The following is a 23,985-nucleotide window of genomic DNA, read 5'->3' on the forward strand; positions in this document are numbered from 1 at the left end:
TATCATGTCGGTAGACTTTTAGTAACCATTCAAAGTTATAGACAACCTTCGTTGACCTTGAGGGCCATTTTACACAACACTGGACTTGGTCACTGACTTACTTGTGCGTGCCACGCCCGAGAGTAATATATACATACACTCTCGACTGATTCGTTATTCTCTTTTGACGTTATAATTAAATACATTTTCTTTTCGATTTCAAATAGTTTAGTGAGAAATTAAAATTAAGATGCAAAAAATCATTAAATGGTTTGAGCTAAAAATAAATAAGTATTTCCGTCGCAAGAGGATATTATTCGCAAAAAATGGTTTGAGAAGAGGGAAGCGACTAGCACTTTTTTTTTGTAGTTTTCCGTTTATATTATAAGGCGGGTGATTTCGGATCTTCCATCGGAGAATATGAGCAACGTCACCGGCGATCGCACTGACGACGGCCTTTCGACCGGCGTCGCAGTCTCCGGCTCTGCAGCCGTCCAGACTTCGCCTCCCACTGATCGTCCGGTCCGCGTCTACGCCGATGGGATCTACGATCTTTTCCACTTTGGTCACGCTCGATCTCTCGAACAAGCCAAGAAATCGTTAGTACTTCTTATCTCTCGGAGATAATTTTTCCTATTTTGCATCCCTGATTCGATTTTTGTTTTTTCCTCCGCGCTTGCTCAATTTTCGCCGTCTCAGTGTTATTTGTCTGTGATCTATAGAGTCGGGTTCCTTGTAAGCTGTGCAGTTTTTATTTTCGTCGAGTGAAATATTCATGAATAGATGATCTCTGTGATAATTGATCTGTATTGATTGATTGATATTACTTGCAAAGCACTGTGGTGGAATTTAGTGTGTGATTTTTGTGGGTCTCTTTGTAAATGTTTCGCTTGTTAGAATTTTGCAATAGATTAAATTTCTGGATTATCGTGCTTCAATTTTGATTTTGTATTAGAGGAGTTAAATTTTTTTTTGTGTGTGTGAATAAATTAGAGTAATGGTTTCGTGTTCTTATGGTGTGCTATGGTTTTGCCATTTCTTTATTGGTTGAGCAGGTTTCCAAACACTTACCTTCTTGTTGGATGTTGCAACGATGAAACTACCCATAAGTATAAGGGAAGGACTGTAATGACTGCAGAAGAGCGATATGAATCACTTCGACATTGCAAGTAATTGTCTTCTCTCCTATTTTTGTTTCGTATGTGTTTTAGTAAAAGCCATGGATGTGGCAACGAATGAAATTTCAGGACACGTTTATTTTACTTTACAGATGGGTGGATGAAGTCATCCCGGATGCACCATGGGTGATCAACCAAGAGTTTCTTGACAATCACCGGATTGACTATGTAGCCCATGATTCCCTTCCGTAAGAACATGTTTCTTAGTTGAGAGTCTTGATTTAGTTTTAGAAATTGTCGAAACTTAAGTATTATTGCATTCACCTATTGCTACCTTCTTGCTAGCTATGCTCTTCATGTACAGATGATTCACGAACTACTACAATAACATTTGTTTGAATTAATATCATCCGCAGGTATGCTGACACCAGCGGAGCTGGAAAAGATGTCTATGAATTTGTGAGTTGGGAGAATCTTCATAATACTCCTGCTTCTGACACTTTTGTATTTCTGGTTTAACCGAGCATTTGATGCAGGTTAAGAAAGTTGGGAGGTTTAAGGAAACAATGCGAACTGAAGGAATATCTACCTCAGACATAATAATGAGAATAGTGAAAGATTACAACCAGTATGTCATGCGTAATCTGGATAGAGGATATTCAAGGGAAGATCTTGGAGTTAGCTTTGTCAAGGCATGACTTCATTTTCTTACCTCCTCTTCGTTTTTGTTTTTTTTTGCTAATTTTTCACTTGGAGGAGTCAACTTTGGCTTTGTCGATTTGCAACAGGAAAAGAGGCTTAGGGTTAATATGAGGCTAAAGAAACTTCAGGAGAGGGTCAAAGAACAACAAGAAAGAGTGGGAGAAAAGGCATGTCTTCTCCTAACTTCCATTTGCTTAATTGATCATCATAAACATCGTTTTGACTGTATTGCATTCTATAAAATAAGCTGGTCATAATAGGTTACTAGGAGAATGAACTAAATTTTAGGTCTTGTGTCTCCTTATACACGTATCCCCTCGAACTTGACTGTTTGGAAACCGCTCTTACTGTATTGCGTTTTCAGTCCAACGTTTCTTAAACTGAAGCTCGTTCACTTCTTCGAGGACTCTAATACTCTGTTTAGTAAATAACTTTTAGAAAATAAGCATTCCTATCTCTTGAATTTATTTTTGCATCTTATTTTTGTGTTTATTGGGTTTTAGAATTACAATGAAAAGTGATGCTTGTTAATCCTTCCATGTTTGAATCTTTGAACTACCAACAGGATTTACTTCTTTATATGTATAGTAGTAGAGCCAGGCTTGTTAATTAGTTTCATCCCTGTAATAGCAGCCTGAACACGTGTATTCTGTGCTTGAAACCTCCGTACACTCTCATGCTTTAGCTAGTAATATGATCTCTGATGACTAGGTCTATACACGATATCCATCTTGTATATTGAACAAGCTGGTCCCGGAGAAGTTTATTATAAGTTTTTCAATTCTCTGTTCTTACTCCTTTGTTAATTTCTAAACCTGGATTTTCCAGATACAAACTGTAAAAATGCTGCGCAACGAGTGGGTAGAGAATGCAGATCGATGGGTCGCTGGATTTCTTGAAATATTTGAAGAAGGTTGCCATAAGATGGTAAGTAAAATCGTAAAGATACTATTAACTAACAGCACATGCGTTAATAAGTCAATATTCATGTTCTGTATAACCTTTGATCAAAGATGGCAAATGCGTAAAAATATTGATAGGGAACTGCAATCAGAGACAGTATCCAAGAGAGGTTAATCAAACAAATTTCCAGAGACAGGCTGGAGAACGGTGAGGCTGATGACACCGACGATCAATTCTATGAAGAATACTTCGACCATGACATGGGAAGCGACGAGGATGAAGATGAACGATACTATGACGATGAGGAAGAAGTTGATGAAGAGAAAGAGAAAACCGTTAAGACGGATGCGAAAGACAACAAGTAAGAACAAGTTTGGTTTGCAGAAACCGAAGGTTAGTTTACTCATGACCACTTCTACTAAGTTCCATTAGCCTTTCACTCTCTCTCTCTCTCTCTATCTCTCTCCGTCAGTTAAATGCATCTACACTCAACATGTAATATTAATGTTTAGAAAGAGAGAGTGTGTGTTTGATGCGTGTGTGTGTTGAAAATTCGAACGTGGGTGCCTGTCTTCGGTGAGTTGTCTCATCTTTGTTGATTTTTGTATACGCATGGTTTCTCTTTCGCTACTTGGTATCATCTGTATCATTTGTTTCATCTTTTTTTCTTTGTATAATGGGCAAAGTGTTATGAAGTAATAATGCAAATGTCTGAACCAGGGAAAAGTCAATGATTCGTGTGTCATAAGTTAAACATCGCTATCTTCAATCTTCCATGTTCCTACTCAACCGTTAAATTGAAATACGAGTTGGTCGGTTCTTGTATTTGTTTGTTAATGTTTTTTTAGGTTACCAAGTCTAAATATTTGAGAAATTTTATTTTCCGACGGTTTGATTTTTGGTGTTTTATATTTAGTTAGCCAGTCAAAAAAAGGTTAGAAAGATCATTCTTTTATTGAATTATTATTAAGAAAGAACAGTAAAATAGCTCAAAACAATCTCTCTTTCTTTGTTTCTTGTAAAAGAACAAAAACTAGCAAGTATTTTAGATTGAACCACAAATTAAACACCAACGCATGAGATTCGAGTTTAGCTTTACAAACTAATTATCCTGACCATTATTTCGGTTTATCAAGTAATACAGCTTTACGAAAAGGCAATTAGTAGAGAATAGAGAGATTCGAGGTTTAGCTTGTCCCACACATAACTAGCTAAGTTAATCATAAATATCGGGATTAATAAATGATTAAAACCAATTGCTGTTCTGTGTGAAGAAAAATTGATAAATTCCTACGGGTTTTTTCTTGAACAATGGTTTTCAAATGAATTACTATGTCAGGCCCTCTAACTAGTTAGACAACATTAGATATTAATTGTCTTTTGGGAAAACTTAGGCTCATCTTAGTTTTTTATATAAAGATGTACAACAAGTTTAAGTCTTGACCATAGATTGTGATGTTAATATATACACTAATATTTTATTTTGGTTAAGTATTCGTATATGCTAACATTAGGATAAGTATTGTAAATTTCCAAATATTAGTGGTAATACAATTTGTAATAATGTGATTTCAAAATAATTAGTCACTTCAAAACAGTTATTTTATGTTGGAAAACTAATATTTTAAGAAAAACTAAGAAAAGTTAAGAAATATAAAGAAATCAAACCGTATATAAAATAACAAAGCTGATTTGTATATAAAAAAAAATGTTTTGACGGATAATAAAATAATATGAAAATTTATTAAAATTGTACTATAATAGATTATACAATTATCATATTTGTATAAAGACTAATAGGATAATTAATTATGATAGTGTTCATTGACAAATAAAATAATTATTATATTAAACCGAAAAAATCATAGGATAATCTGTATTCAAAAAATTATGCGTATACATAACTGCGTCAAAACAGTTATCTAAATCAAAATATACACTAAACAATAAGAATCATATGGAAAAAACACATATGGAGTGTAAAATGAGCCATAATATCGACATAATTAGAGGTTGACTTAATATCTTTAAGCTTGATTTCCATTATTTTCTCAAGCTAGAGAGGAGTCAACTTGTGTGCTATATAGGTCCGTACATTTTATGTCGACATTCTTTCGCCATCCTTTTTGAAAAGGAAACAAAGAAATATTCTTTATCTTACATCTTTAGTCATCTTTTCTATATTTTATTATTAAAAGTAGTCTCGGAAACCAGGCTACTCGTGACGACGTGTCTGAACGAGTCTAAATTAATAAGAAATCCAATCCGTAAAAGAAAAAACCATTTTTTGTTCTTTCATAATAGTCGCTCTCGACCACGTTTACGATGCACTCATTTTCCTTTACTAGGGTTTTTTTTTTGTGTGTGTAACAATGGTTAAATTTTATATATCTTTACTACTTGAAACCATATAATAATTTATAGTGATTGTGTGAAAATCTATACCATTATGAAAAACACATTGAAGTTTCCACTCTGATTTGAGTTCCATAAGAATATTTCTGGTATCATAATATTAATACATGCCATGATTTTTAATTAACATTATCACATGTCACAACTTAGTAAGTTAAAACTATCGTCATGTTAAACGCATATCCAACTTTTACATAATAAAAATTATGTTTTTTTTCTGTTTTGATCAAATATAAAGTATATAATGAAAATAATATATTATATAATATATAATAATACAAATTGACGAACTAATTTAAGGTCTAGTAATAAAATAGAATTGTACATTTTTAACAAATCTCCCAAATCTATATTAAAAGCGCGGCCAATATTATCGAACATCAAATAACAAAATAGAATTGTCTTTCCATTGTATGATTTTACCACGAAAAAACAAAACTACAGCAGTGTTTTTGGTTGTTTATTTTTTTTTCTTATCACACGTGTAGTTAAAACCGACTCTTTGATTAGTTGTCTAATTAGGAGAAAAATGTTACAAAAACATGCAGAAATTAAGAAAAACGAACTGAACGGTTTGCTCCTGACTTTAGCTTGGTCTCATCTTTCCTTCGGGTTTTCAGGTTTTTTATCGCTACTTGATTCCTGTTGCTTTTGAGCTTCAGTGTAGGAAAAGTACCGATTGAATTTGCTTTCATGTTTTTTATTCTTTTTTGCCATGGGACCAAAAATTTTAAGTCGATCGATTGTTAACTCAATTTGTAACACCTAAACATTTCATTTTAATGAATATTTACAATTTAGCAAAAAACTAAACGGTTTGCATGAAAACTTAAAATGTGTGAAGTTAAATAAACAAGATATTTGGTTGTTTATGCATATATTGTTAGAACTGTGAATGTTACTATTTGACTGAAAAATGGGTTTAAAAAAAAAAAATTGGAAACGAAATCTCTTATCAAGAACAAAAGGCGAGGGTTTTATGGGAAATATTTGGTCCGGAATAGACACCGAGACTGGTTCATGTGCAACGGTTGTCCAATGTAATTATATGTAAGCCACAATAAGCCATTTTGATACGTTTCCGGGACCAATATTTTACCTTCATATATAACTATTGCGTAATACCATGTAGATCTTGAAAGGTAAATTTTCTGATCAGATTCTCTACAATTAAATATTGCTCATGTAATATATTGCATACTTCCTAAAAAATATTGACTTTTGCTATCAAAAGATTAGTGAAGACGAAATAAACGAGATATAAAATCATAAATTCAACAATCATTGTTTAGTTTCATTAGCTCATATCTTGCTAATGAATGACCAAAAAAAAAAAAAAAAAGAGATGAGCACAGATTTATATGATATTCATAAAACATATATATACACATTCATATACATCCATATTCCATACCATTTTATTTCTTCATTTCATCATCAAGAATCCAAATATCCCCGCTTAAAAACCCTAAAACATAAAAAAATACAAAATGATGAAGAACATGAAACTCTTACTCTTCTTCGTCTCCATCTCCCTCCTCCTGATCGCCGTCGTCGAAGCCGCCGGAGGCCATGAAGGCCATTCACATTCCGGTAAACCTAAATGCGAATGCTCACACGACGACGACCATGACAACAAAGCCGGAGCTCAGAAATATAAAATCGCCGCAATTCCTTCGGTTCTCATAGCCGGATTCATCGGAGTTCTTTTCCCTCTCTTAGGCAAAGTCTTCCCTTCTCTGCGTCCAGAGACATCTTTCTTCTTCGTCACGAAAGCTTTTGCCGCCGGAGTTATCCTCTCTACCGGATTTATGCACGTCTTGCCTGAGGCTTACGTCATGCTTAACTCGCCGTGTCTTACGTCGGAAGCATGGGATTTTCCGTTCACCGGTTTCATTGCTATGTTGGCTGCGATCTTGACGCTATCTGTTGATACATTTGCGACTTCGAGTTTCTCTAAATCTCGTTCTAAAGCGTCGAAGACGATCACTGATGGAGAATCCGGTGAGATCTCCGCCGATTCCGACAAGGTCCAGATTCTCCGGACTAGAGTTATTGCACAGGTTTGTTGAGCTCCACGTTTTCTAGTTTAGATGTTTTTGTTCTTTTATTTAATTAAAAAGGAACGTTTTTGAATTTTGTGGGCCAAATTATATGACTTGATAGAGGAAGATGAAAGTGCAATTTCCATTTCCATTTTTTTCATGCTTCGAATCGAACGTAATCGTAAATGGAAACGCACAACGTTAATGTGTTGTGTATTTCAATAAACATACTAGTACTAATTAGTTAGCAGATAATTTGTGAAAATAAAACTAAACGGGAAATTTTTTTTTTGAATATATACACACAGCTTAAAGAAAAATTCAATGCATGCATAGGATAATAACTTTGTTCAGGATAATATACATATTATTTTTTAAAAAACTACAAGTTCATGCATTTCTGAGAAATTATTTGTTGTCAACGCGCCAACGCGGGTTACTTAGATTCGGACCATGTGAGATTTGATTCTCTAGAGAAACCATCACATGTTTTTGAGTGTTAAAATTCCAAATAATAACTTTTTCATGTACATTGTAACCTTTTAACATATCATATTTAATAACAATATTTGGAATGGAAAACCCTAAAACTAAAATCATCACATTGTGTGATATTCTTTTGTTTGAATTCTTGAAAGAAATAAAATGCAGTGTAAAGTTTGAAATTATCTCAGCTGAAATGATATTTACGTGTGTAAAAAAAAAATCAAAATAGGTATTGGAGTTGGGAATATTAGTACACTCAGTGGTAATAGGAATATCACTTGGAGCTTCACAGAGTCCAGAAGCTGCAAAAGCTCTCTTCATTGCCTTGATGTTTCATCAGTGCTTCGAAGGTCTTGGCCTTGGTGGCTGTATTGCTCAGGTATATCTTTTCTCCATTATTTATATTCTATATAAACTCAGTTCACATTGTATACATTTCGCAACATTTATATTTTAAAGAGTTGCGTCATTACATATCGGTTCGTTTTGACTTTTATCATCTTGTATATGGTTCCAAAAATTGATTATTTATTCTGTTTTGTTGGAAATAAAAGTATTCGCGTGTATATAAGTAGTCATATAGCAAAGCAATAAAAAGTCATAACATAACGATTTCGATATTTTTTTTTTCTTGTTGCATGCAGGGAAAATTCAAGTGTTTGTCAGTAACAGTAATGTCGACGTTCTTCGCGATAACGACTCCAATAGGTATCGTTGTGGGAATGGTAATAGCGAACTCGTACGATGAGTCTTCTCCAACGGCTCTGATCGTTCAAGGAGTGTTGAACGCTGCATCCGCAGGTATTCTCATCTACATGTCTCTCGTGGACCTTCTCGCAGCAGATTTCATGCACCCAAAGATGCAATCCAATACTGGGCTTCAAATCATGGCCCATGTTGCTCTCCTCCTTGGTGCTGGCCTCATGTCTGTATTGGCCAAATGGGCTTGATAATTTCTCTTTAATCATCAACACTTTCAGTTTTGTTCATGGCCTTTTCTATGGTTATCGTGGACTCGAATTATTTTTATTTGTTATCAACCATTTATTTCTTGTTTATGTTTTTTTTTCAACTTTATTTTTGAGATCTCTATTTTCTGGCCTACGTCATGTATTCATGTACCAAATTAAATCAAGTATGTATATTGATCCATGTCCCAGAAAAGTATTGAGCCTTGATTTGTTGCTTGTGTGATTTGTAATAATATCTATGTTATATTTTATTTGTGTGTAATATAGCATATCTTATATGCATCTTAGAAATTAGGTTTATATATAAAGTTTTTTGTGTGTGGTATATAAATTTAGTGGTCTAATTAAAAAAATTTCAACTTACAACAACAATACTATATGCATATGATCTTAAGGAAACGACTCACTGCACAATATTATGAAACCTATAAAAGGTTGAATATATCCAACATAAAAAAAAAAGACCAACATACAAAATTATCAGTGAACATACAGTACAAGAGTTAAATTGCTAACTGAGAAGCTGTATCCGTAGATATAAAAATAAGTTTCCTTTCAAAGAGATTTCTAAATTCTAACAGATTCTTCAATTTAACATAAACAGTTTTTAGAAGACTCACTAACATAATTAACAAAGCGTTAAATTAAAATTAAATTTATCTCAGAAACCACCTAAAATGAGCAGAAACTGTTTAATCACTTAATGGAACTGTTTAATCACTTTGAAATTTTCAGTTACAAAACATTCAGTACATAAAAAACCCTTAAATGGCCCCGTATGTCAAAATCACAGAAAGTTAAGTATTTAACTATCTAAATTTTTTGTTTTTGTTTTCCAAACTCGTTTTTCAAGTTTGAAATGATTTTTTCTATTTTCAACCATTGTTACCGTTCCGATGCGACGGCAAATGAAGAGGGATCATCAACAATTAATCAGCGATTGCTAACTCTTTACTCAGAGCAACGTACGTGTGGGAACTCCACACGGTGGCACCCGTCGTTATATCCCATCTTGGAGGACGACGAAGAGAGTAACCACTTAAAAGAGAAATTCTCACTTGCACATACCAAACCAAATGACTCAAAAGAATCTCGTAAAACCAAAAAACATATTTCGTTCAGCTACAGATTCAAGAGAGCTTGGTACGTAAGCCGTCATGTAATATCTATATAGAGTTTATATGTTATTAACAATGTGATCTAAACTGTAGAGTTCTTTTAGCGGTAGTTTAATTTAACTTTATATTTTGAATGAATACATCTAAAATCATAAAATAATTGCTTTATAAAAAAAATATAAGCCTGAACAAAAAGATTTATATTATTAATATGTATAGTTTAGGGTATAAATAAGAAGATTTTTCATTTATATTTGTTGATAAAAAGATAAAATTAAGTATTTTGTGTTTGTTTAATAGGAACATTGTGATGGCGGAAATTAGAGCCTCGCCGGGATTGTCTCCTTGTCCAATTGCACATCGACTTCTATAACCTTATTTTCCTTATGCAATGTGACAGAAACTGAAATTAATGTAAACTATTTTTCTTAAATGATTGAAAAGTTTTACTAAAATGTTTGATGGTAACTCTTATCTAGTGTTTGTTTCTTTTCATGGAGGGAGAGAAGAACACAAGTGGATGGAGAAATGTTGGTAGATCTTATTAATGGTAAAAGGAAAATTGAATTTGTGTCGTTTTACATTTATTGTAGTCTACACATAATGTTCACCAACAAGACTATATGTCCTGGTCACCAACAAGAAACATATTTTTATTTCATTTTCTGCTCTTTTTTTTTTTAAGTCTCTCTCTCAATTAACTTATTAGTTACTACTACCACTCTTTATATATCAACCCATTTGGTCATAAAAGATAACTAATCACTCAGGACTTTCCAATACCCATTCTCATTTCCCTCTTAAAAAAATACTCTCTCCCTCACATTTTAGCATTTAGTATAAGATTCCATGTAATTGTGTATCAGTTCCTCGACTAACGATTGTTCACTGCCCAAGTACTAGATAAATGTTTTCTCAACTCCTCCATAGAGTATTTTATACATATGCACGTTGTATTCTTTAGAAAATTAGTGTAAATGAAAGAAGAGATATTTCGATTCTTTCACAGAGAAGTGAAGGCATTGGCCACGCGTGGTTGGGTTGTATTATGCCCACTTTTCTTCCTCTCCAACACAAAAAATCCAATCATTTTTACCCAAACTAAATAAATAAATAAAAGCAACTAAAAAAACAACTACTTCCTCCAGATTTATTTAGTTATCGTTTTAAAGTTATTCACACAGATTAAGAAAATATTAATTGTTTTAGTTTTTCAATATAAAAACATAATTAATTATCTATTTAAACATAATTCAACCAATAATAAAATAAATTGCATAATAAAAATAATTTTAAAAAATAAAAAACCTAATAAATATTACATTGAAAACTGAAAATAATAACTAATTTAAAACAAACAAAATTATCTAAAACGACGACTAATAAAAAACCGAGGGAGTATTGTACATCATATTACTCACTTAAAAAAATATTAATTAGCAAGCAATATATAATCTAAAGGAAATTCGCCATTCCATATGGACAAAAAGAAGCTTTATTGGCTTTGGTGCCAAAGTGACACATGCATATCCCAGCTAATCCTATATATTCTCTATGTTTTTGATTCCTATAATATTTATATCAATTGTTTTACATAATCGGATAATCCTTTCGGTGGTGGTATATCTACTAGCTAGGTTCTCATTAGTACTAATATGTAAAACGAGAAATAGCTTTATGTCTTTGCTAAAGCTATATGTACTTGTGTAGCAAAATAATCGTCTTCATTGTGTATAACGAAAATTAGATTTATGTCGTTTTCACTGAAATATACTAGTGACTGGAGATTTGGTATGCGGTCAGTACTCGAATAGTTAAATTTGTATATAGATATCAATAAAAAAATTCATCCTAAATCTGTTGATTAGCAAACGAAAAATATATTTCACTAAATCATGTAGACTTATAAACGCAAGTCGAAACACATGAACTAATTTAAACTTTGAAGTCTATGATATAAATTTTCAATGCACTAGAATTAATTAATATATATTAGAAGATATAGTTAACTATTGATATCTATCAATATGATTTAAAAACATGTGAATAAAAATAGAATTGAACAAAAGTTATCCTAAAAAACAATAAGAAAATAAATTTAGTATACGTGTTATCTAGAATAAATTAGTGAAAATAAAATTGACAATGGATCAAATTACATATATAGTAAAAAATAATCAAATAATTTTAAAATAATACTCCTAGGATTTGTTTGTAAAAAATAGTATATTAAGATAAACTACACATAATGTTCATCAACAAGACTATATGTCATGGTCACCAACAAGAAAATTATTTTTATTTCATTTTCTACTTTTATTGTTGTTTTCTTAAGTTTCTTTCTTTCTCGCTGTCTCTCTCTCACACTCACAATCACCTTTACTTACCACTCTTTATATATCACCCCATTTGGTCATAAAAGATTAATACTACTCAGTAGGCTTTGCAATACGCCAATACCCATTCTAATTTCCCTCTTCAAACAATATTCTCTCCCTCACAGAGAGGGCTCTCTTCTTCTTGATTCACATTCTAAACTTTAAACTTCTCGAAGTGTTTCCAACAAAACCAAATCCTAGTAGGGAGTTCAAAAAACAATGACGAAGATAGGAGGTATTCTTGTTTGTTTAGTCATAGTGGGCTTAGATGTAGCTGCTGCAATCCTCGGAATCCAAGCAGAAGTCTCCCAAAATCAGGTTTTTTTTAAAAAAAAAAAAATATGTTCTCTCGAATTTAATGTTTTATCTCCAATACACGATGATAATGATGGTTAAATTTTTTCATTTATAAGCAAAAGGTTTATTACGTGTTAAATATGTATATTCTTTTTTGGAGGACCTCCGTGTATACAAAATATCCAACAAAATTAATCTATAAGAACTTTAAATTTTAAATGGAGTATCTGTTGGAAAATAACACTTTGCAGGTGAAGCACATGAGGCTATGGTTATTAGAGTGTAGAGAGCCGAGCCAAGATGCGTTCAGGCTCGGTCTAGGTGCAGCCGCGATATTGGTAATGGCTCATGTCCTCATCAACTTGGTCGGAGGCTGTCTCTGTATTTGCTCTCAAGACGAGTTTCAAAGATCTTCTTCCACTAAGCAAATCTCCATGGCTTGTCTCGTCCTCACTTGGTACGTCGTTAACCTCTCTCAATACAATCTTTCTTGGCATTTGATAATAATTGTGGTTGGTCCAAATTATGTGAATGACACGTGGTGTGTGTTCATTGGATGGTATGATAACCACAGGATCGTGTTCGCCGTTGGATTCGGGGCTTTGGTGATTGGAACGATGTCAAACAGCAAGTCAAGATCCTCTTGTGGATTCACACATCACCATTTTCTCTCCATTGGAGGGATCTTGTGTTTTCTTCATGCCCTCTTTTGTGTCGCTTATTACGTTTCTGCCACTGCTGCTAAAGACGAAGCTGCTAAGTGACAAAGAGAGTTCACGATAAGTGTTGGAACCAGGTGGGTCCTTGTCCTTGACTATGTATGTTCCATGTCCTTGACTATGTATGTTCCATGGTAATTGTGTAGCAATTTTTAATTATTTAACATAGTACATTTTTCTTTTTTTTGTTTCCTTTTTTGAATTGTTTCTCTTATTTCGAAGTCTCTTTTGTAATTTGGAAAGTCGTGTCATTTTGAAGAAACAAAAATGAAAGCTTTATGTCACGCTCCGTTGTCGCATGTGGGGTTAAAAATGCAGTAAGTGATAATGATGACGTTAAATGGAATCTTGTCTTTGCTTTGGTTCCTGAAATTAATTCAATGCTCTCGTTCTCACGTTCAGACACATCTATGTTCCTTGTCACGGGAAATTTTTAAAAACTCGAAACTCGAAATTCGAATTCTAGAAAATATCCATAAAGAGTTTTAAATGACACTAGACAGATGCACAGACGTTATTACGAAATTCAGTAAAGTCATCATCTATAATCTAACCAACATAATCAAATTTTCATACTATCTGTTTAATCGAGCCAATTTAAACTTTTTAAATCAAATTCGACATATTATATTTTTTAAAGTAGTATGGCTATCTCCTCAACTATTTGATTTCTTGGAACAATGTACCCTAATGTTATTTAAGAATCTTCAATGTATAATTCCAATTTTTTTTTACTTCATTTTAGAGTAATTTTTAAAACAGAGTTGAGTTTTACTCCAACTTCACACTATTTTTTTACTCCAAAAGTGGAGTAATGACTTAAAAAATTGCAGTAACCTATTTCTTATTTTATATTTAGAATAATCCAATTAATTACTCCATTTTAAAAATGAAATATGGAGTGAGGTTTGAGAGTCTAAATTCTATTTTGATGATATCTAGAGTGGGTCGGAGATGATTAATGAATGAATTGCCGACATAAAAAAAGTAGTGTGACTAAACAAAACGTATTAAAAACAGATATTTTCTTTTTAAGAAATAAAAACTTTTAATAAACCGAATGAAGGTCAAGTCTCAAGTTTGTTACCATCTGGAAATTTGTAAGCCGATTTTTGTTTTGTTTTTGTTTTTTTTCTTTGTTTTGTTTTTTGTTTTGTTTTTGGGGTCATTTGAAATGTTAACAGTTGTAAAAGAAAAGAGGTTAAACATATTAATTTTAGAAATAATTTCGAATTATTTATTTCGTACATCGGTCTACTTGTGGTGGTTTGAACACTAATCCGAAAACCGACATGTTCACAGATATAGTTGATACAAAACTATTGCTTCAAATTTACACCATAAAGAATATTTTGTTTTTGTCAACAAATTATTTACTTACATTACATGTTTACCTCAGTAATATTATGTCCATAGTCTAGGAATTGTTCCACAAGAATGTGCTTCTCAAGAGAGAGAATACACTCTCAAAGGGTCTAATACTCATGTCTGTCTCTTCCAACCATGGAAATGGATCAATTGGTTTTGTTTCTTCCATTAACTTCTCCAAAGATTCATTGTTTTTCGATCTTTCCAATGGAAGTAGCTCGTGATTGTACATTTCAGGCTCTGAACAATACTCCTGAATCATGAATCAACACAAACAACTTCAAAAAATGCTGTATGAATCTTGAAGCAAAGACAGTTATCATAGAGCCTATTTGATTGCTTACTTGGTTCGCATGCATTCGTTTCAAGAACGTCTTAAACGTTGCAAAATTTGGTTCGCTGAGTAGTTTATCAGATAACCGAAGATATGTGAACCCGAACATTCTCGGTTTACCATCTCGGTTAATCCCATTAGGCCTTGCGTTTAGTATAATCTGGTTATATCCATCTCTATCGAATCTCGGAAGCGCATTTTCTCCTGCAACTTCAATCCCTTCTCTCCATCCACAGCTCAAAACCTTTAAAAATCAACCATTTAAAAAATCAACTTAAGTAGCATCATATATACAAAAAGTATTGTTACTTAAGATCAAAATTGATTACTTGTTGAACAAGTTCTTGAGGTCCACTCTTAGCTTTTGCTGGCTGCTCTGTGTTCTTCATCTCTAGACAAGTGAAATTCAAGATAGCGTGATGTCTACGCATCATTCTCGCAATCTCACGATAACCATCTCTGTTTCCCAGATTGTAATAACCTGCCGTAAGTTCTGCTGCATGACTTTCGGATTTGTACCACCAATGGATTCCAGAGACCTGAAAAAAATCAAGAAACCATTAAATCTTTATCTTGTTTCTATTTTCTAATGCAATTTGTGTCTTACATAAACTCAACAAGATTTGAAGTTACTTTTGCTGCTAACTTGAGTTTACACCCAAGAAACACTTTATTAGCTTCATCAAGAATCTGATCACCATGGAGAACCAACTTTCTTGAGTACCATGACAAGAAGAACTTTCCTTCTTCCTTAAGGTAAGTCCCATCTGAATACTCGAAAAATCCAGTTTCTTCTGGAGTATCGTTGTATTCACCTGCATTTTCTGGAAGTTTCCATTCCGGATGCCCGATTCTTCTAACTTCTTCCTCATAATCTAATCTTAGATACTTGTCATAACACTGTGCAATGGAAAAACAAAAAACTTATAAAGCTTTGTTTTTTTTCAAACCCTAATGAAATCAAGAGTCTCATTTCCTTTTTCTTACTTGAAATTCTCCGATTCCTGGAAAAACCCATCCTTGAGTCTCACTGTAAGAAGGATATCTAAGCTCTCCAGCAGGACCAAGCCCTACTTCAATGTCTATTATAACTCCAGAGCTAATGAAATCTTCCATGTTCTCTCTAAAGCTCTTCATGTAGTCTCTGTACATCTTGAAACAGAGCAAGATTATACAATAGGAAGCAAGGGTTTTTTTTTTAAACTCAAGAGGTTCTTATACCTCAACAGCTGTTCTTCCTCTGAAAAGAGACAAGTTATCTACAGAAAGAGACAAACACTCTTTGTTTCTATTACCAATCTTGTTCGTATAGAAGATATCCGGATTCGAATCCCCGATTTCAAGAACCCATTCCGGTATTGGTATGTTCACATCATCTCCAATGTTGCCACCACATCTATGAAACGACATTATAGCTTGTAGTTTTAGTCCGCAGCTTTGTACGATCTCAAACAAGTCTCTGTAAGCACTCCATTGATATTGCTTTGGACCTTTTGATTCCACAATTCCCCACCATACATCAACCATTACTCCATCTACTTGACTCTGTTTCAGTTTCTTGAGCTGTTTCTTGAGCTTCTCTGCGTTTTTAAGAACGTTATCGTTCGTTATGACTCCAAGCTGAAGCATGACGTAGACAGGAACATAGTTGGTCAGCATTTTGTCGTCATACGTCGTCGTATTGAACTCTCTCGCCTGCGTTTTCATGGTCTAAGATTCAAAACCAAAAACTTGAAAGTTGTCTAGAAAAGGCTCGAAGATTCTTGTCATCACTAACCTTTGGCTCTGTTGTAGAGGAAGACACTTCAGAAGAAGCAGTGGCTTGTGGCGTTCTTAAAGATCCTTGCTTGATTGAAAATCTCCATTGGACTCGTCTTTTGCTTTCTTCAGCTCTAACTAAAATCGGAGATCCTTTGTGGAGATTTGTTCCGTTGATCAGATTAGGGTTCATCATCCGCAATACGCTTGTCATGGTATCTTGTGCTTTAAGAAACTACCCACAAAATTAAGCTTTACTGAACACAAAGACCAGTTTTTTTGTTCTCTTTTTCTTTCCGTGATCATAAATTTGCTAACTTTCTAAGCGTTGGTATGTTATCAACAAAACGTGGCCATGATTTTCTTGCCTATATTTGTCTTTTTTGTTCAGTCACGTTTCTATTACTGGTTTTGTAATTTTCCGGAACTAAGAAGAATGATCATAATTCATATATAAAATATCTATGTGATACTATTCGTTTTTTTTTTTTCTTTTTGTGAAATGAGATGTCAAACTAGATTTTTCTTTTGCTTATATTGTTATGACCTATAAATTCACTTAAGAGTGCTAAAAAAATTCATATGTATTCAACATACTAGATTATGGTCTGCGTAATAGTAATACTAGATTACAAATTGTACTCTATATTAGTTTTCCTTGAAATATATGTGTATTTATAAAAATTGTAATAATATATGAAAAATAAGGATATACAATGACAAATACACAGGAGAAAAGAACACCAAAAAACAACACATTTTCTCATATACAACAACACGCATTTTCACATATAAACAAAAGAAAGAAAACACAAACACAATGTGTCTATGTACTTCAACACTTAGAACAAATGAAGCATCATAGCGACCATGAATCCGAATCCCAAACCAATGCTTTTAGCGGCGGTGGAAGAGGAGGAGGAGTCAACCGGAGTAGTTCCAGCGCCGGCAAGATCAGCCGTCGGGCCAGTAGCACTAGAAGGGAAGCTCCCGACGGTTTTGGTGGTGGTGCTGCTAGAGCTACCAGGTGTGGTCGGGAACAACGGCAGAGAAGTCCCCGCCGCAGCCGGAGCCGCAGGAGAAAGTGCCGGTGACTGTGCCGGAATAAGAGGCAGAGAGGAGGAAGGAAGCGGAGTAGAAGAAGAAGAAGAAGAAGAAGATGGAGAGAGAACAGGAACGGGGTTAAGAGGCAACAAGGGTTGTACAGGTAGAACAGAAGAAGGTGAAGGTGCGTTCAGAGATGGGACAGCGTTTGGAAGCGGTGCGGTTGGTGCTGCGTTTGCTGTTGGAACAACGTTTACTTCGAGTTTCATCCCTTGGGTACAATGTCCCGGCATTCCACAAATGAAGTACCTAGAACAAGATTGATCAAGAACTTATATATATATGAATCATCAATTTCGTCTTGATTTGTATGTGAAAGTATGAACCTTTTTCCAGGAGTAGTAAGAGGAACAATGGAGTTTCCGTTAGCAAATGTTATAAGCGGTTTAACAGATTGACAGCTGTCGAATTCGGGTTTCGTGACCTCAACGACGTCGTGGAATGCAGAAGGGTAAGCGAAAACTGTATGGAGCAAAAACAGAGTTTTTTACTTTTTTTTTTTATGTTGAAACAGAGTTAAACTAAACTATTATAGAGATGTGTGATTAGTGATTACCTAGATTGTCTCCAACAGAAAATGTTTGTCCTGCAGCCCAAGTTCCAAGACTAGCTCCTACGGTCCAACCACTAGGACCACCAACTGTGTGGTCTGTAGCTACTGCTAAACCAATGAGTGTAGTCACGAGGAGAGAGATGATGATCTGCATTTCTCTGGATGCCATTTTCTTTCTCTGTTTTGGGGGAAAAATCAACAAGATAATTGAAAGATAGATCAAGAGATGATGATGCTTGGTGCTTTAGATTTGGTGTCAAACTGTGTGTATTTATAGTGGTTAAAGGAGAAGGAATGATTAAAAAGAGTTGGTAAATAATCAACTTGTGTTTGTATCTGTTGAGAGTTAGTATTTATGTTGGAACAAGTAAAGAACTAATAATGCATGAAGAAAGTGTTTATTTTAATTTCACCTAATCCATTTAAAACCAGACATATGTTCTTGGTGCTACACTTGTCTACAAAACCAGTTTAGTTGCACCTAAAGCAAGTTCCTTTTAACGCTTTCAAGTTTTCAAAAACAGGTGAAGGTTGTATTATTTGCAAAAGAAATAGTATATGAAAGTTACACATCTTCCTGTACATTAGAGCCAATGTAGTCTCTCTCTCACTGTGTAAATGGAAGTTACAAGTCATTGTATAAGTTAAAAGAGTAGTTTGTATGTGCTTGTTGTTCAAAACTTGTTTTCAAAAAACTCAGCACAAAAACAAGAAAGCTGTGGGATTTTTATACACCGAGGCTGTGACTCTGAGCGAGTAATTTCTCCTGGTCGCTGCTGTTATCGTTTGGGAGTGAAATAGGATTAGATTGATGAGAAGTACGCTTGGGATTGTTGATTTTGTGCCACACGTTCTCTATACGGAAAAACGCCCATTGGAAACGCCTGTAAATCTCCAAAAGAGTGATGATGAAGACTGTGATGTAGTTGTGCCGGAGATGAGCTGATAGCTTATACGTCCATGTCCACCTTAGCACCAGATTACTTCCAATTACCCAAACATACACCTGCAAAAATTCAGACACATATAGCTAGTTTTAAAACACCATGCAGTGAGGTTTGGACTGTTTAAAGGAAAGATGGAAGCTTTAGTTTACCCAACGGCGTCCGTAGAGAAGATGGGAGCAAAGATTTGGTCTTGTGAACTTGAAAATCCGAGTGAAGACACTACAAAAGCAAGAAAAGGGATTAAGAAATCTAAAATCTGACAAGTGAATCCAAGATTGGAGAACTCTGTTTTACTACCTTAGATCCCAATCGCGTAATACATCCCAAAAGAAGGAGAAGAAAGTGTTAGCTAGACCAAAGAGGATCCACGCAGGCTGAATGGAGTAAGTCCATGTATCAGCATCGATAAAATACTTGAGTGCTGATAGAAAGATGACAGGCACTGCCGTTAAATATTTCCCGGCTGAAAAAAAACAAGAAAAAACAGGGCAGTGATGTTAAGAATCCGGCAAAAGACAACCAAAAAAAGACCGGTTTTTTAATTACAAAATGCAATATCTCGGATATAGGATCATTACCATTCCAGATGTTTGCAATGTCCTTGCTGTCTTTGTACTGACGAATGCACTGGAAGAGACGGAAAAGATAAGGAAGAACAAGAACCAAGGGAATTGCAGCTGAATGACTCCCACAAACCGAATCGGCTTCAAACCATGCAATAGTAGCTACCTACAATGAATCTATCAGATTCACTGAACATGGGATGGATAATTCAGTCACGAGGAAGAGGGAAACTTACTGACCTGTCTGTGTACCATACGACATACTGATCGCTCCAAATCAGACAACACCTGCAGAAGTTTTTTTTGTTGTTCTTTTTGTTCAACAATTGCATTCAACACATGTAGTGGAAAGATAATAAAAAACTGTGTTACCTTTGACATAGAAGTCAGGATATCAGCTAGAAAGAAGTCTGAAAAAGTAACAGTCTGTTTGTGGTCCAAATAAAAGTTAGAGGATGTTAGCAAAACAATCTAAATCTTTAACTAGGAAAAAAAAAAGAAAAAAAAAAGTGTATTCCTTTACCTGCACAGGGAAGAGAATGCGCCAAAAAGTCCATAGCAAGTAGTAGCGAGACGGCATGTAGAAGATATTGAAAGGGATGATCAGAATTATCACAGCAGAGAAATACAAAACAACCTGGAAACATCGAAGAGGTTACTCTATGAACAAATGAATCAAAAGCTCTTCGATTCAACTTTAAGAGAAGATGCATCTATTACACTGGTTGAAATGCAGCCAACGATACATCTCCGTGCGAGTATAGATACAGATATGCAGTCATGCTAGTCAATATAATGGTCGTCATCCACCTGGCACACTGTGACACCGGCAGATTTAGAAACGCATGACAAAGTATTAAAAAAAATGGTCTAAGCTAAGATTTGTTTACCTTCCATATCTCTTTGTGACTAAGATGATCTGGTCCTAGATAAAAGATTGCTGCATAATCGACTCCAGACCGAGAAAAAACCCACAAATTAACACCCCAGAGCCAAACCATCACTGTCTGAAAGTAGTGGGACACATTAGGAAACACACGTAAACGATTTTGACTAGGTAACTAGACAAGAACTTACAATAAGAAGGAGAGGGTTATAATACAGAAATGTCTCATAGAAGAACAGTTCTCGTGTGTCTATTCCCATTTTCATTACAGATTCCCATCCAATCTGCAAGTTTTTTTTTAACATGACCATAGATTAACAAGAGTCAAAACTCAAAACAATGGATGCAAATCAAAAGCTAAAGTCATTGTCTGTATGAAGAAGAAGAATATAAAATCCAACCTTTCCACAAACATAAAGACCGGCAATATACAGAGCAACCTGGAGAATTAAGATTGTGGACCTCAAATCAGTTTTCAATGATATGATATGAAAAAACATAATCAAACTCTACAGAAAATCCAGGGATTTGAGTAAATGGAAGAAAACCTTGAGACTTCTAAGGAATACAGGACTTCGCAGTTTCGCAAAGGTGCCTAGCAGCATACTTGCGCCGCTCTTCAGGTCATTTTCTCCTGTCAAAACTCATTCTCAGTAACCATCTTCCACATTTTCTATCTCAATATCACTTGGCACAATTGATGTTTTCTAGTATTCAAAGATAAAACGAAAAAAAAAATATGAGAAATTGATTACCAAGATTAGCGATGATGACTCTACTTCCAGATTTGCGCAAGTGGGGATTATTCACAGGCACAGACAAGACACCCCCAAACATAGATGCCACAAGCAAAACCTTCAATATACAAACAAAATGAGAAGAAGCTTATAACCACAGCTGTCATTTATATATCCCTGTCTCGTTTTTGTTCTAAAACCAAATCGCAAACAAATGACATAGCAAAACCTAACTCTCCAAGAAATCCCACTAAACTACTGTATAATAACCATGAAAGTGAACCACTTTCCAAAGAAGAAGACAAGTGGTTACCTTCCAAAACAGGAAACTTTCACCGATTGCTAAACGCTTGGAGGCGTCACACTACTCAACGACTTTCGAAAGAAGAAGACAAATCAAGCCTTTCCAAAACAGGAAACTTCTCACAAACTTGCTACTCTGAAGAACAACGCCTCACACTGCTCAACATGAACAATTGCATCGAGATTATGTTAATCCAAATCGGACAAAATCGATTAAACCCACAATTTTCAGGGGAAATTCTGGAATTCAAAAAAAAAAAAAAAAGATTCAATCTGAATCACAAAAAGTCGATGACTTTCAAGCGGCTGAGAGACTTAGGACCCTAAATCGGAGATGAGAAATTAAAACCCTTTTTTGTACTTTAGCGGAAAATAATAATAGAAGAAACTCGCATTAAGAAATCATATTTACTTTTTCCACGAATCGTGAAAATAAAATGTTAACATTGCGTTGAAGTTTGTAACTTTCTGTGAAATAGATAGCAAATGATAATGGTATTACGTTCTGACTATTGAGGAAGACGACTTCGAACGCAAACCCAGAAAATGAACAAACCAATTAAATCAACCGTTCTTATTGGATACCTCTCAAGAGAAACCTCTTTAAATGGAAATTGGTCCGACAAATGAAGAAACGAGTTATCAAAAAAAAATGTAACGTTGATGAAGATTAACAACAAATATAAACTCGACAATAATCATGACAGCGAGATAGAGATAAACAAATCGAACGAGTTTTTTTTTCTAGTTAAATAAGAAAATCGATGTTTTTTTTTGTTTTTGTCAACGGTTTATGTAATTGATTGACTTTAGCAATTCATCTACGTAAGGCAAAATCTCTGAATATGATATTATAGATTTATTTTATAAAAGTAAATCTCCTTAAGAAAAATTCTCTACAAATGGAATGAACTGTACCTCCATCCACGTAATTGCATGATCTCAATATCTTTAATACTACATATCTCAGTGTCTTAAATAAATTAATTTGACTTATGTGATATCTTTTTGAGCTATTTTAATTTGTTTAATCATATTTTTAGCATATTATTATTTTATAAATTAAGTTTGAAAAATTCTGACAACATAAACAAAACGAAATTAAGTCAACTTATTGGTCCGCGGATAAGATAATGCGGGTCATCATTTTATTCGTTTTGGTAAATGTACAAAATTAATGATTTACTAGATTTTACTTTGTGCATTCGCACGGGAATTTTTATCAAATTTGTAGTGTAATTTATATTTTATTTATAGATATAATTTTTTTAATAAATGAAAAAAATTATTTTTTTGTTTATATATAATTTTTATTTATTTTTTTTAGATTGTTATGACCACAATTATAAAAATAATAATTATAACCCATTTATTCTATTAATTGAAAAAAATAGTTATTAAAAAACATAATTCTAACTCGTTCATTTTATTAATCTGAAAAATTGTTGTTATAAAAATATAATTCTAACCCGTCCGTTCATATTATAATATAATATAAAGATTTATTAATTTTAAAATAATTTTTTCATTTAATATCTTGCATGTTATGATAACTTAACACGGATAAAACCACAATTATAAAAAACCTAACCCATCTCATCAAATTACCATATAATATAAATATTTATCAATTTTTAATATGTTAAATTTTTGACTGATTGATTACGATTAAAAATTACAATATCATACTCGTTAATCATATGTGTTATTATGAAAATATTATTTGAATTTCAAATGTTAAATTAAATCAAAACTATATTTAAAAAAGTCTAAAGTAATTTAACCTAATTATATCTAATTTTTTAGACTTATATTTAAATGGAATTTTTAAAAATATTTTAAATTTTAAATTAAATATAATATATATTAAGAAAATCTTTAATTATCTAAATTGATATCTAATTTTCGAAATTAGTTTTATATATAAAAGAAAATGTATTTTTAAAAATAATATCACAACAAAATAGGATAATCTTAAAACTGTTTTTAAATAATTATTTAAAAAAAAAATTTTGGGAGTGTTTGGATGCAAGTACTAAAAGTGCTTCTGTTTTAATATAATAGACTAGATTTTAACTCCGTGCATTCGCACGAGAATATTTTTTATTGTTTAACGAATTTTGTAATATAATTTGTGTTTTTGAGTTTAAATATAATTATTTTTATAAATATATTTTTAATAAGTGAAAATATTGATTTTTGTGTTTAGATATATTTTTATAGTATTAAAATTAATTATAATTATAAAAATATAATTTTAACCTATCCGCTAATATTAATTCAAAATGAACTATTATAAAA

The 23,985-nt window shown here is 33.4% G+C and overlaps 6 protein-coding genes across 9 annotated transcripts; 3 read left to right on the forward strand and 3 right to left on the reverse strand.

The window, feature by feature from the left end:
* Positions 1 to 249: 249 nt before the first annotated feature.
* LOC18027876 (choline-phosphate cytidylyltransferase 1) lies at positions 250 to 3,404 on the forward strand. Its single transcript, XM_006410296.2, has 8 exons — positions 250 to 578; positions 1,035 to 1,148; positions 1,250 to 1,345; positions 1,514 to 1,556; positions 1,634 to 1,789; positions 1,886 to 1,966; positions 2,628 to 2,726; positions 2,840 to 3,404. Exons 1-8 carry the CDS (start codon positions 400 to 402, stop codon positions 3,065 to 3,067), a joined length of 996 nt encoding a protein of 331 aa, XP_006410359.1. The 5' UTR covers positions 250 to 399; the 3' UTR covers positions 3,068 to 3,404.
* A 3,203-nt stretch (positions 3,405 to 6,607) lies between these two features.
* On the forward strand, positions 6,608 to 8,598 carry LOC18027877 (zinc transporter 3). The gene is made up of 3 exons (XM_006410297.1): positions 6,608 to 7,180; positions 7,878 to 8,027; positions 8,293 to 8,598. The coding sequence occupies exons 1-3, from the start codon at positions 6,608 to 6,610 to the stop codon at positions 8,596 to 8,598; spliced, it is 1,029 nt and encodes a 342-aa protein (XP_006410360.1).
* A 3,546-nt stretch (positions 8,599 to 12,144) lies between these two features.
* Positions 12,145 to 13,415, forward strand: LOC18027878. Its single transcript, XM_006410298.2, has 3 exons — positions 12,145 to 12,433; positions 12,664 to 12,869; positions 12,987 to 13,415. Exons 1-3 carry the CDS (start codon positions 12,335 to 12,337, stop codon positions 13,174 to 13,176), a joined length of 495 nt encoding a protein of 164 aa, XP_006410361.1. The 5' UTR covers positions 12,145 to 12,334; the 3' UTR covers positions 13,177 to 13,415.
* A 965-nt stretch (positions 13,416 to 14,380) lies between these two features.
* On the reverse strand, positions 14,381 to 16,907 carry LOC18027879 (beta-amylase 6). The gene is made up of 7 exons (XM_024148467.1): positions 16,611 to 16,907; positions 16,055 to 16,528; positions 15,821 to 15,985; positions 15,467 to 15,733; positions 15,163 to 15,372; positions 14,844 to 15,077; positions 14,381 to 14,752 (listed from the first exon to the last, which is right to left on the reverse strand). The coding sequence occupies exons 1-7, from the start codon at positions 16,803 to 16,805 to the stop codon at positions 14,549 to 14,551; spliced, it is 1,749 nt and encodes a 582-aa protein (XP_024004235.1). The 5' UTR covers positions 16,806 to 16,907; the 3' UTR covers positions 14,381 to 14,548.
* Positions 16,908 to 17,398: 491 nt separating this feature from the next.
* LOC18027880 (uclacyanin 1) lies at positions 17,399 to 18,483 on the reverse strand. Its single transcript, XM_006410300.2, has 3 exons — positions 18,252 to 18,483; positions 18,022 to 18,157; positions 17,399 to 17,944 (listed from the first exon to the last, which is right to left on the reverse strand). Exons 1-3 carry the CDS (start codon positions 18,415 to 18,417, stop codon positions 17,434 to 17,436), a joined length of 813 nt encoding a protein of 270 aa, XP_006410363.1. The 5' UTR covers positions 18,418 to 18,483; the 3' UTR covers positions 17,399 to 17,433.
* A 301-nt stretch (positions 18,484 to 18,784) lies between these two features.
* On the reverse strand, positions 18,785 to 22,345 carry LOC18027881 (SPX and EXS domain-containing protein 5). 4 transcript variants are annotated; one of them, XM_024148483.1, is made up of 15 exons: positions 22,270 to 22,345; positions 21,695 to 21,840; positions 21,400 to 21,499; positions 21,193 to 21,278; positions 21,046 to 21,084; positions 20,836 to 20,928; positions 20,649 to 20,765; positions 20,481 to 20,576; positions 20,282 to 20,395; positions 20,131 to 20,184; positions 19,999 to 20,046; positions 19,774 to 19,924; positions 19,493 to 19,658; positions 19,345 to 19,414; positions 18,785 to 19,254 (listed from the first exon to the last, which is right to left on the reverse strand). In XM_024148483.1, exons 3-15 carry the CDS (start codon positions 21,479 to 21,481, stop codon positions 18,976 to 18,978), a joined length of 1,395 nt encoding a protein of 464 aa, XP_024004251.1. In that variant the 5' UTR covers positions 21,482 to 21,499; positions 21,695 to 21,840; positions 22,270 to 22,345; the 3' UTR covers positions 18,785 to 18,975. The 4 variants fall into 4 exon arrangements, with proteins under 4 accessions (XP_024004251.1, XP_024004249.1, XP_024004252.1 ...); XM_024148481.1 differs by lacking the exon at positions 22,270 to 22,345 and adding an exon at positions 22,187 to 22,210; XM_024148484.1 differs by lacking the exon at positions 22,270 to 22,345 and having other exon boundaries at positions 21,193 to 21,275; positions 21,695 to 21,991.
* Positions 22,346 to 23,985: the final 1,640 nt, after the last annotated feature.

Source organism: Eutrema salsugineum, unplaced genomic scaffold, assembly GCF_000478725.1.
Source record: "Eutrema salsugineum unplaced genomic scaffold, Eutsalg1_0 scaffold_10, whole genome shotgun sequence".
NCBI classification, from domain to species: domain Eukaryota; kingdom Viridiplantae; phylum Streptophyta; class Magnoliopsida; order Brassicales; family Brassicaceae; genus Eutrema; species Eutrema salsugineum.